The following is a 12,762-nucleotide window of genomic DNA, read 5'->3' as shown; positions in this document are numbered from 1 at the left end:
GGAGACATAGTCAGAGGTGGAAAAGAGTACAAAGCAAGTCTCTTTGTGGATGATGCGCTGCTCTACCTCTAACCCGCAATCATCAGTACCCGCTCTCCTTAAGGGGCTGAAGGAATATGGGAAACTGTCGGGGTTCCAGGTCAACCTCTCCAAATCAGTGGCATTTCTGATGGGAAAATGGGATTAGGCAGACAGACTGGGTCGGTAAATGGGGATTCCAGACGCACCAGAAGGGCTTCCTCTACCTGGGGACAGAGGTTACTAGGGAGCCGGAGAACTTATTTGGGAGGAACCATCACCCCCCCGCCCAAACCTCCCACTCCCCTGTGGGAGATGATAAAGGGGGATCTGCAGAGGTGGGATAGGATCGGTCTATTGTGGATGGCACGGCTGACCTGCATTAAGAGGACATTTCTCCCCAAGCGGTTGCTCCTCTTCCAAATGCTCCCCACGATGGTGCCGGCCCACGTCCTGGCCACAATCCAGAAAGCCCTCTTGTGATTCCTTTCGGCAGGAGTGAAACCCAAGGTGGTGTACAAGATACTCATGTTGGCAAAAAAGGATGGCAGAGTAGGATTCTCTGACCTGGGAGCAGATTATAAGGCGGCCCAGCTGCAGATTATGGTGGACCACCTAGACGACAGCAGAAAGAAGCAGTGGATCCACATGGACAATGCTGCCCTACGCCCGAAAACACTGGGGGAGTGGATGTGGGTCCCACAAAGTGACATCCCTAGACGAGTAGTAACACACCCAATCCTCAAAGTGTTCTGGTCAATTTGGCGCGATGGAAGTGCCACCCGCTGGTCAACCTGGCCTCTCCCCTTAGCTGTATTTGGGCGCCACCAAAATGAAACCACATCTCAGACCCTGTGCAGTTCCAACAGTGCCATGAAGCAGGCCTCTCCAGGGCAGGGCAGTTGTGGGGAGAGGGAGAATTTATGTCACTAACCAGACTGGAAAGTTGGTTAGAAATGAAGGGACTCTCACCCTTCAAGTACCTGCAGTTAAAGGGAGTCCTGACAAAACCCACATGGGGAGACAATCTATCCCGAGACCTGACCCCCTTTGAAAAGGTACTACTGCAAGAAACCAATAGGAAGGATATCTAGCCTGTAGAGGGAACTGAGGGGTGAATTCATAAATATTGTGCCAGCACGGGGGAGATGGGAGTAAGACCTAGGGATTGAAATAACAGACCAGCTGCGGGGTAACATGTGCAGATGGGTGAACAAATCCCTGCTATCCCTGCAATACAGAATGCAGACATTTAAGCTACTGCATAGATGGCACTATCCACCAGCAACACTAGCAAAAATGTACCTAGGGGTACATTCCCACTGCTGGCGCTGTGGGAGGGCGAAGGCAGTCTACGGTCACATGTGGTAGAAAAGCTCACCAATCCAGACATTTTTGAAAGAGGTGCTGGGGTGGTTAAAGGGACTGGACGGAATATATAGACCTAAGGAACCCAGCTTGCTGCTGTTCGGGATGGCTGGGAAGGGGAAGCAGGGCGGAATTGGCCATATGATCCACACACTGTTGATGGCGGCGAGATGCTGTATAGCTCCACAATGGAAGAGGAACTGTGCCCACGGAGAAAGAAAGGGTCCAAAAGGCAAGATCCATCTATGATGGAATACCTGACACCTCTTAGATGAGACGAGGACGGACATAGAAGGGATCTGGCTGCCTTTCAAGAAATACGGTCGATAGCTCACCCATGGAAGTTAAAAAAACCTCTGAACACATAGTAGACTCCCAATGGTGGAAAAGTGGTAGAGGAGGTTAGTTGAACTGCATACAGGGGGGTGGGACGGAGAGGGGAGGGGGGGGAGAAATGAAACTCATTTGTTGAATCAGTTGGTGTTCTTGTTGACAGATTGAAACTGCAAAAATGTCAATAAAGATTGGATTTATAACAAAAAAAAAAAGTAACCCCCTGCCTTGGTAACCGTTTGTTAATCCAAGGAATATAAACAAACATTACAGTGGGAGTTCAAGGAGCTTCCAGTGGCACCGTACAAAATGTGCTGTGTGCTACTTTAGAATAATGTAGATGACAGAAAAAGATGGAGGAAAGCGTTCCCAAGTTCAGAGTAAAAGAATGAGCGTGTGTGGAAAGAGTTCCACTCAGGAGAATCAGTAAAAAAATCCAAGAGTCCAGCAAAAAGTGCTTGGAAACTCACAGGTGGAGTTAATTTCACTTAAGGAATATCTACTATGCATTCATAGGATGGCTGTATTCTGCAAAGGCACCAACAGGAAAATCAATTTCGTAACATGCAGCACTGAAATATCCGTAGCCTGTTCTCTGTGGAGGATCCCCAATGTAAGAAATACATATATATTTACCTGTATTTCAAGTGTGGGATAATTTGCATACTATTTTCACATGAAATGGTAAAGTAACTATCCTGGGGTGGGGGAGCGTACAACAATTTAAATCATCAGGGCTTCCCCTTATAGACGAAAAACATTATACATGAATTCTACATGCCATGCTGACAGACAAATCATTTTCAAGAATTTTATGAATCTGTTGGGCATCATCCTAGTATGTATTCAAGACCATTTATAAAGGCAGTACAATTTAAACATACACTTTTGGATGGAGTTTTTGCAGGGGTCCTCAAAGAAGGCTTCTTTGAAGGTACTGGAGTTCTGGGGGCACTGCTGGATTTTTTCCTTGATGCTGCAACTGGCTTGCTATGCTCCTCTTGGTCGTTCTCACAATCCTCATCCTCACTTGTACTCGATTCAACAGCTTCTAGGATGGGTTGAAAATCCTCATCATCATTACCAAAATCACCACCTAGGAATCTTAAAGAGAAACCTGAATTAGAACCTGGAGAAGTGAGAGCTATATCCATAGGGATAGGTTCATGTAATACACACACAGGGCAAATTGAATCGCTATCGACCAAAATGGTATCAAGTAATTTCTTGAAGACTTGAAAGCTTGCAGCAAGGTAAGGCCTACTTCATGCAGTATGTAGTGATATTGAGCTTTCAATTTCAACTAGAAATCAGGAAATATTCCGGTTTTGCTTTAACACCACATTACAATGTGTACTCTTTTCTCTAATACTTTTCATGTAATTGTAAGGATGGATTGTGAAGGATTATTACTAGATAGTAAACTGGGATGGTAGCAGAATAGGATCAATTATGAATGAAGAAAATGACCTATCCAAGTTGCCAACAAGAATGGATGCTTGGTCCATAATATGCATGGATGGGAAATGGGGATAATTGTTTTCTTATGCAATTGTTATACCCTTTTCAATTACAAAATGCCCTAAAATCTTTGAGCGGGGGTTACTTTAGTACATGTGATCTATGTAAATTCCTTCTCGTTGAGTGTAAATACAATGAACTTGAAGATTGACCCACTAGAAATATTTGTCAAACATTTTATATGTTTCTCCACTTAACCTTATTTACTAGCGTTTTCAAACTTGAACAGCCACCCTATAAATAATACAATCAGTTAAGCTGCAACAAGTATGCACGCGGCCAACGTATGGTGGCCACTGACAGCAGTAACAAAGTCACTTTATAATTTTGTTTCATTCAATTTCAAATTAACAGAATGATTACACTTGCCTCGCCAACTCCCAACTTCAGGCCACTTGTTTCAATCAATTCAAGCCTAGTTTGTTCTCATTTATATTTTTTCTTTTTACAGGTTTTAAACTCGAGCCATCCTTGCATACATAAGGTCAAAATAATTTGGGCTCCAAAATAAGAGCAGTACATTTTTAAAACATTTGCACATGCAGATTATCATCCGCGCCAATCTGAATGTTCAGAGTGCAGTCAATTACTGGTATCGACTGCGTTCTGAACATTCTGTCTTCAAAAGTAGACAGGGAAACAATGCAATTTCAAGCAAGATGTCTTTCAACAAGACACTTTTTTTTCGCTACAACACCCTACTTAACTTAATCAAAGAGAAAGCTGGAACATGGAAAATGCTTTCACTTTCTTATAAACTGCGTACTTTTGCACGACCCCCAATGCATGCTCAGGTTAAATCCACTCCAGTTTAACCAAGTTTGAAATTGAAATGCTTAACTTAAGAAGACAAACTTGCTATTTAAATACTAGCAAATTGACCGTTTGTAGATTTACTTCTGCATTAAGCAAATTTTTTGCTACTATCACCAAGAGCGATAGGTTTATAGACCTTAGAAGGGGTTATCGCTTGGGATAATCACCCTAAACCTAACTTCTGGCCCTCTGTTTGGCCTCAGGCCATAACTTGGTGGCGGGTCATTACCCTGCAATAATGGCCCCTCCCTCAATCTATAAGGCTATATTAAATACTGCTGTGTTCTTGCTGTCTGGAAAAATTGAGTGCCAGGGAGAGGTAAGGGGAAGTGCGATCAAGGCAGCAATCGACTGAATCGCGGATCGACAGGAAGGAGCGGGATAGGAGAGGAGGCTGAGTGGAGCCTGAGTGGAGCCTGAAGAGAGCTTAGCGTCATCCGCTTAACATTGAAAGTTAGAGGAGAAGGTAGAGATAAGGTGGTCCAAAAGGGGCCTGGTAGACATAACAGCCAGGGTGAGAGGATAGAGCCCTGGGGAACACCACATGTGGAGAGAGAGGTGGTGGAGATAAAAAGGACCCAAGTTGAACCTGAGAGGGTCAGTCCAGGAGGAAGGTGGCCAACCACTCCAGGGTCTGATCCGTGAGGCCCAGGTTCTCCCAGAGTCCATTTATCAGGATGGCGTGATTGACCGCGTCAAAAGCAGAGGAAAGGTCATGGAGGATGAGGACAGAAGGAAGGCTGGGATCAAGATTGGAGAGCAGATCTTCACGGGTGTTCAGGAGAGCAGCTTCCTGCCGGAAGCGGAGAGCGAGGACAGAATGTCCTTGGTTTTCGAGGTGAAGTGAGAAGCCAGAGGCGTACGGAGGGCCTGGGAGGGAACAGGAGAGGTAGAGGCTGCAGAAGGATTGGCAGTTCCTTGCAGATTTTAAAGAGTTTGGCCGTGTTGTTAGAGGCCGCAGAGACACATGCTTGGATATGGACACTTCTTGGACAGGACAGATTCTGTATTTCCTTTGTAGCAGGCGGCACGCAGTTTGTCAGAGGATGTGTCCGTAGCCCTCCACTTCCTCTCAGCCATCCTGTACTTGCGTTTCAGGTTGGCTAGATCGGAGTCATACCAAGAGTTGCACGACATGGGCAAAGATGTCCAGAGCGTTGGAGATAGAAAGAAGCAGGTTAGAGGGGGGCCATGCCAGATTGTGAGTCAGTCGCAGGAGTAGGAGGAGCACAGAAAGTAGAAGCTAAGGCATCCACTGACACACGCTTTATGGGCCGAATGACCAAGAAGGTGGGTGGCAGTGCTGGGGAAGGCTTTGCCTGAGGGACAGAGTTTCAGGTGAGAAGAAAGCAGGAAGTGGTCAGTCCAAGAGGAGTGGTGAGAGGGTTAGAGAGGGGGTTGTCTGAGGAAATGAGCACATCCAAGGTGTGTCCGGCAGTGCGCGTCGGACCAGAGGCTAGAATGGAACGAGAGTGTGTCACAGAGGTTGCGGAAAAGCCCAGGAGGGATTAGAAGCATCCAGGTGGATGTTGAGGTCTCTGAGGAAGAGAAGTTGAGAGGTAGACTGAAAAGAGAGAGAAGGAGAGGTCTGCCCGCTCCAAGGGCAAGAAGGCAACCTAGCCAGGAGGATGTAGATGGTGGCCACAGTAAGAGGTGAGGAGAGCTAGAGAACCTGCAGACCAGGCATTCAAAAAGGAGGAGCAAGCCTGCGTGGAAATGACAGAAGCATGGACCCCACTCTGGAAAGATCACAGCTACTCCACCTCCGGGTCGGTTGGTTCTGGGTTCAGAGAGGATCTTGTAGCCATCAGGGAGGAGAGTGTCAAAAATAGTGACAGAGCTGGACGTGAACCAGGTCTGTGTTGAGAAAGCGAGGACATCCAGGTCAAGTTCTTCGAGGAGGTGGCAGATGTCAAGAGTTGAGTACCGACGTGGAGCAGGTTGCCACATTTGAAAGTTTTTCGGTGTGGGGTACAGGCTTGAGGTACACCCAGCAGAAGTGGTAAAGTGGCCCGAGAGTGGGCAGAGGAGGTAGCAGGAGGTGGGATAGTAGCCAGAGAGGAGGAGGGAGGGGCCAGAGAAACAGTGGAGGCAGGAGGCAGCAGATGAGCCAGCAGATGAGCCAGAGGTGCTAGTAGGAATAGGAAGAGAGGGAATGAATTTGATAAGACGCAGGAGATGCCCATCGAAAAGTAGGAGATTGGAGTGAACGCCCTGGACCAGGATGGTGCAATTCAGATAAACATTAATGATGGCTTGGAGGAGTGGAAGGAGGCCAAAAGGACCTCCCACCGAATGCCATCATTAATGAGGAGGAAGAGATATGAGAGACAATTGAGACCATACGAGTGGTCCATAGGTCTGATGAGGGAACGACAAAGAGGATATCAGTGAGAGTCTGTCTGGAGGAAGCACCGATTATCAGTGATAAGGAGGCCTGGGTTGGAGACCAGGATGTCCCTCATGAACTTCTTCCTTGATATGATATGATATGATATGGTATTTGTAACGCGCCTATACACAAGTGTTTCAAGGCGCGACGAGGCAGGGAGGGAGGGAAACAAGGGGAAGACAGACAAACGATCCTACTAGGCCAGGTGTCATTCAGATCGTGCAAGTGCAGAGGTAAGGGGAAAAGGAGAAAGTGCAGGGGGAGGAGGTGGGGGGGGAAAAGTGCAGTACAAGGTAAGTAGCGTAATAAAATAATAAATAATAAATAATAAATAAAAGGGCCAGCTGGTGGCAAGTGCGAGGTAAGTGCAGAGCAAGTGCTGGGAAGGGGGCTGTAGGGATGCAGTGACAGTCCCACAGTGCAGGAGGAGCCAGGGAGGCAGTGCAAGTGGAGAGTGGCTGGGCCCTGGACCGAGGTCACAGAGTGGCCCAGATGCAGGTTTAGTGCAGACTTCAGTGGGGAGTTTAGCAGGTTTAGCAAGGGAGAGGGAGAGAGAAGGCAGAAGCGAAGAGGAAGGTTTTGAGGTGCTTCCGGAACCGGAGATGGTTCTCCTCAAGTTTCAGGGAGGCAGGAAGGCTGTTCCAGAGGGAGGCCCCTGCTGCGGAGAGAGATCTACCCCCAGCTCGTTGCTTCGAGAAGCGGCTGACCATGAGGGAGTTGGAGACGGATGAGCGAAGGGCTCGTGAAGGCAGATATTTAGGAAGAGAGAGTTGAAGGTATTTAGGCCCCAGGACCCAGAAGGCCTTGTGGACAATGCAGAGGGTTTTTAACTTAATCCTCGCAGCCACTGGGAGCCAGTGAAGAGATTTCAGTCCTGGAGAGATACGGTCCCTGGGCTTGAGGCTTAGACTTCCTTCCAGACTTAGAGGGATAGGATAGGAGTAGCAAAGATGGGAGAGAGGGAAAGCACCATGAAGGGTTGCGAGGAGGAGAGAGAGAAGGAGAGACACAGCCCAGCGCCGCACAACACAGGAAACGCAGAGGGGGGTGTGGAAGTCGCACAGTAGGGAACACACAGTAGGAGCAGACAAGAGACAATTGTAGAACAGTACCCCCAGCAGGAGTGGGGACCTATAGAGTGGTATCCAGTCTTTTCATCGAAAATGTTTCATCTGAACATTTTCCATCAAAAATTTTCTAACAAGTGTTTGGGTGGGTTTTTGAGGGTTTTAAATGAGGGGTTGGAGTGTCCAGGGGGGGTGGCCGCCCCCAAAAAACACATTTTCAATGCTAAGACATGGAACCCTTTAGAGTGAGGAAGAGCCTAATGGGACACAGTTCACAGTACAACAGTAACCACAATGCAAAACCACCCAGATTTGACTTTTCTAAAATGAGGGAAAAAGGCCTAGTGATAAACACGGCAGCAGTTTAAATACGACATTCCAGAGGAATTGTGAGGGGTTGGGGGGGCTAAAAAATACAATTAACTGAGGTGCTAAAGGGTGGTCTGTTCGTGAAATAGGAATAATCTGAAGGGTGGTTCAGGTTGGATGAACGCCTCACTATTCCTACCTTGACTAGGATTTCCCAGCCTAAAATAAACTTAAGTGTTGGGGAGTACAGTAAGGTTGGAGAATTTAACGCCCTAAACGTGCGCATAAATTCAAGCTGCGAAAGTCACTGTGAAAAAGGCACTCCGCTTAGGAGCTAACAACTCCACACAAGAAATCTTCCCTGCAGAGGCCCATCAAGGCACTAGTAGCCATGATTCAGCAAGTCATAATGCATCACCTAATATGCAATCATAATCATGTGTCCTCAGAAGACACCGCAGCATTAGGTAAAGATCACAGAGGGGCACTCATAATGACAGTGAATGATAGCTCCCCCTTACACTAATTGAATGAAACAGTACATGTAGGCCTCGAGACCCAGTGAGCCATCTCAAGCATGAAAATCTTCACCCCTTCAGCAAAAAACATTAGCCAGGACCTTGGAGAGATGCACACACACCAAGTTGTAACGTCCCAAAGCAGGACTAAATGCTGCAAAGTGATTGGTTAAGGCAAGGGGAACAGGGGGTGAAGATTTTACCAGGCCTGAGTTGCAGTGGTGCGGTCATGAAAGAACAAAGAAAGATAAGACGCCAGAGCTAAATGACAAAACACTGCACACCGATTGGTCAAAACACATCAGTTTAGCTGAGTTTCCAAGCCTGTGTTCAAAAGAGATTACTTAAGTTCCTAGGCAGTACATCCAAAAGTATCATAATGAAGGTCACACATTGGCAGGAGCTGAACGACGAGCAATGAAGAATGTGCTTGTCAGGATAGAATGATCAAGGTACAACACTGCCCTCTGTAGGATAAATCACACTAACAGAGCTCCAATTTCTAAGAAAGAAGTCATACAAAGCACCATTCCACATGAAAAAGAATCAATTAGGAGTCAGTGATTTTTATGGAAACTCACAACTAACCCTCAGCATATAGGCAATAGTAGTAAGAACAACTTAAGGTCAGAGACAGGACAGATGAAATCATGAGAAAGGAAGGAGAAGCAAGTAATGTTTTCAACGAGTTGCAAAATGGACTAGCGATGAACAATGAGAATGGTAAAATGGTGCCAACCGCTTCCTTCAATGGGAAAGGATGTTAGGTTATAATTTCACCATCACATCTCAGATAGGGATTGGTTGAAATGTACTTAGTCATTCACTCCACACATACTCCTCCTGGGACAACCAATCAAATGTCTAATTCAGATAATACAAGTCTAAAAGAGTCTTATCCAATGAATACTGTGAAAGGAGAGGATCTTAATGCAAATCAACAACTTGATATTTTTAATATAAGATATGATATGGCGTTTAGAACGTGCCTGTACACAAGTGTTTCTAGGCGCGACAAGATAAGGAGGGGGAAACAAAGGGAGGACAAAACAACGATCTTACTAGGCCTTGTGTCTTCCAGATCATGCAACAGCAGGGAGGGGTGGCGGGGGAGGTGAGAAGTGCTGAGGGTAGGGGGTGGATGGAGAAGTGGGGGACAAAAGGAAAACAAGAGTGCAGCCAACTGGTGGCAAATAAGGGCAAGAGTGGGGACTGTAGGGTTGCAGATACAGACCACAAGTGCAGAGGTGTGAAGAGGCAGTGCCGGATTGCAGCTGGACAGGCAGGGACCTGGGCCCAAGTTCTGAGGGTGATAAAGTGACCAGTGCGTGGATCGGGCAGGTGATCAGCAAGGGAGGGGAAGAGAAGGCAGAAGCAAAGAGAAAGGTCTTGAGTTGCTTCCGGAACCGGAGATGGTTCTGCTCAAGTTACAGAGAGGCTGTTCCAGAGGGAGGCCCCAGCCGAAGAAAAGATCCGCCCCCAACTCTTTGCTTGGAAAAGCGACTGACCCTCAGATTTCGAGGTGGAGGAGTGGAGGGTTCGAGAAGGCGGATATTGAAGAAGAGAGTTGGAGGTAGTCCGGTCTCAGGCCCCAGAAAGCCATGTGGACAATGCAGAGGGTCTTGAACTTGATCATTGTTCACAAGTAGAGCTGGAGAGATATGATCCCTGGGCTTAAGGCCAAGGACAAGTCTCGCAGTCCTGTTCGGGATGAGTTGTAGAGGACAGAGTAGATGCAGGACGATTTAGAAAAAGGCTGTGGCAGTAGTCCAGCCTAGAAAGGACCAGAGCTCTGGAGACGGTGAGCTTCTGGAGGAAAGTGAGGAAGGGAAGAATACCTCTGAGGAGGTGCAGCTGGTAGTGTGACTTCTTAGATACGTTGAAGATGTGCAGAGAGAAGAAGGAGTGTGGAGTCGAAGATGACCCTGAGGTTCTTAGCCTCACAGGTAGGAGCCTGAAGAGGGCCCAGGGTGGGCGGGCAGAGAGTGAGAGGAAAGGAGGGAGCTGGTGTTCCGATGGGGAAGATCTCAGTCTTACTGGCATTAAGGCAGAGATCATTGGCGGCACACCACTCCTGAATTGCGGACAGTCGGGAATGAGAGGAGTCGTTGAGGCTGCTGACTGGCGCTTGAAGGAGAGCCAAGTGTCATCAGCATAACACTGAAAGTTAGAGCAGAGGGCTATGTGGTGGGCAAGAGGTGCCAGGTATTGGTTGAAAAGCCAGAGAAAAAGATTAGACTCCTGCGGAACACCACAGGTAGAGAGAGATAGAAGAGAGGCAGGACCCCAGTTGGACCTGGAGGATTGGTCAGTGAGAACGGCAGATAGCCAGGTCAGGAGCTGATCTATGTTACGCAGGTTAGCACAGAGCCGGTTAAGCAGGATCGCATGGTTATACTGTCACAAGGCTAGAATAGACCAACAGCATTAGGAAAGATATGGAAGCACATATAGTGATGATGCCCAATGGTAGACTGGGAAAATGCGATCAATCTGTAACATTTGTTTTTTCTTTTCTGCAATTGCTATAAAACCAGCCATTTATTGTGCAACTGGTAAATGTCTTTTAGATAAATTCCCAGCCTACGCTGTGTTATAATACGTTTTTGTTTTTCTCATATCTTGATTTTTAGTTTTTACTTAGAGTGGGACTTGCCTTACATATTTTTGTGGTCTGTTTGGGGAATCCAGGTTATTGGGGAAAGCTGTGAACTCCTTGGCTGCACTTTGGGTCAAGAGGTCTGCCTGGAGAGAGCAGAAGACTGCAAACCACAAGAAGGTTTCAGGTGCCAGGGTTACCGTTAGGTAAGATGATCTTATCAAGGATAACTCTTCCTGACCTGTGTCAAACCCAGAACTTTTTGCTAGGACCAGGTAAATATTTTACCTTGTCCCTAGATGAAGGGGATCTTTTTCCCCCCTCTCACCTCGTCTTTTACTCTTTTATGGGTGACCTTTTTTGTCTCTGCATAGTGTATGATTGAAGTTATAGTTTCCTACAGCTTTTGGGCTTAGGCTGGGTTACCCCTATGGGCTCCCCTGTCAATTTATCTTTCATATACTTGGGTGAACTACTGTTCCCAAGTAGTAAAGAGGAATTTTCACCCCTTTACATTTTATATAGTGAGCCATAACACCCTACCTTATGTGGAGTGCCGGGGATACATTCCCTTTCTTACTTAACTGGTAACATTGTTACAATTGCGAGTTTTACCTGAATTGCTTGTTGCAGTGGTTTTACCTTTATGACTTTTAGTCTATTACTCGCTAGCTGTTAAATTCAGCCTCGCTAATACCCAGAAGGGCCAACATTTTTCTAAAATGGTGGGCACCTTTATTCGCCATTTCTAGTGTGCTTCCTGTCGGAGGTCTTCCCCCTGAAATTCTAGGTGGGAACGACCTCAGTGGCTGCATATCTTCGCTGGGAATGCTGTGGATTCCCCGACCAGGCTCCAGAGTCTGGAAAGGCAGGAAGCGAGGGAGGAGTCCAACACTCAGCAGCCCTTTGTCTTCCACCTTGCCTGACAGGAAACAACTCCGAGTGGGGGGGGGGCTGGTTGTCCAGATTAAACAGCCAGACCACCCCTTGCTGTAAAATGCAGGGCGAGAATGCAGAGGTTGTGCTGATCAAAACTCTGAACCTGGAAGGGAAGCTGCTGCCAAGTCGACCACTAGAGCTGAAACCGAAGAGGAAGAGGAAGAGACGAAGGCCATAGCGATTTCCAACAATCATAGAGCTTGCTGTGTAACCAGAGCCTGCTGTAACCCTTCCTTCCAATCGACCTGGGGATCCCGAAACAAACAATCCTGACCCAGAGCCTGGTGAGATCCACTAGAGTCAAGAGGACCTGCATTTTGGGCCATCCCACGTCATGCTGTGAACTTGCGGGCTGCAATACCCCAATACCCCGAGATCTTAAGCCATTGTGTATTGCACGGTCTTCAGAATTCTGAATCAAACAAACTTTGGTGGCATCCTTCTGCAACTGCAGAGATACGATTTGAGTCCTAAAAGTTCCATCAAAGTGCTGGACCTGGCAAACTACGAGAATCTGACCGCGATATTCAGTCTTCTTCTGGCCCCGGAAAAGGGTGCCAAAACCTGGAGCCTTCTCCGTAGATCCCGGCTGCAAATTCCCTTCCAAAGTCCAGTCTTCTGTCTTCATGACAAAGGAGACAATTTAAATGGGTTTTTGGCTGCAGATCCTTAAGTCTTCCTGCTGCAACACCACTTCTGTGCTGAGGGTCTGTGTTGGCTGGGTTATTTACTTACCTGAAACCTTTGTGATTTCTGTGTAACTTTGGGGTGTTTGAGATTGGGAGTCCTCTCAACCAGTTCACCCAGGACCACTGCTGGAATCCTCCTAGGGTGTCTACTCAGAGGTCCCTTGGCCCTAACTAACTTTAAAGTGAACTACTT

General features: G+C 47.1%; 1 protein-coding gene across 4 annotated transcripts in view; it reads right to left on the bottom strand.

Annotated features, from left to right (window-relative positions):
* ORC1 (origin recognition complex subunit 1) overlaps positions 1 to 12,762 on the bottom strand; it is a 323,506-nt gene that overhangs the window by 192,993 nt on the left and 117,751 nt on the right. For all 4 annotated transcript variants that reach the window (XM_069642194.1, XM_069642195.1, XM_069642197.1 and 1 more), the window contains one exon: positions 2,604 to 2,823. In XM_069642194.1, coding sequence (XP_069498295.1) covers positions 2,604 to 2,823 — 220 coding nt within the window. The remainder of the gene's footprint in view (positions 1 to 2,603; positions 2,824 to 12,762) is intronic.

This window comes from Ambystoma mexicanum, chromosome 1q (assembly GCF_040938575.1).
Source record: "Ambystoma mexicanum isolate Mex_15411 chromosome 1q, UKY_AmexF1_1, whole genome shotgun sequence".
Taxonomy (NCBI): domain Eukaryota; kingdom Metazoa; phylum Chordata; class Amphibia; order Caudata; family Ambystomatidae; genus Ambystoma; species Ambystoma mexicanum.
Note: the sequence above shows the minus strand (reverse complement) of the source record. Positions and strands in the feature narration are given on the sequence as shown.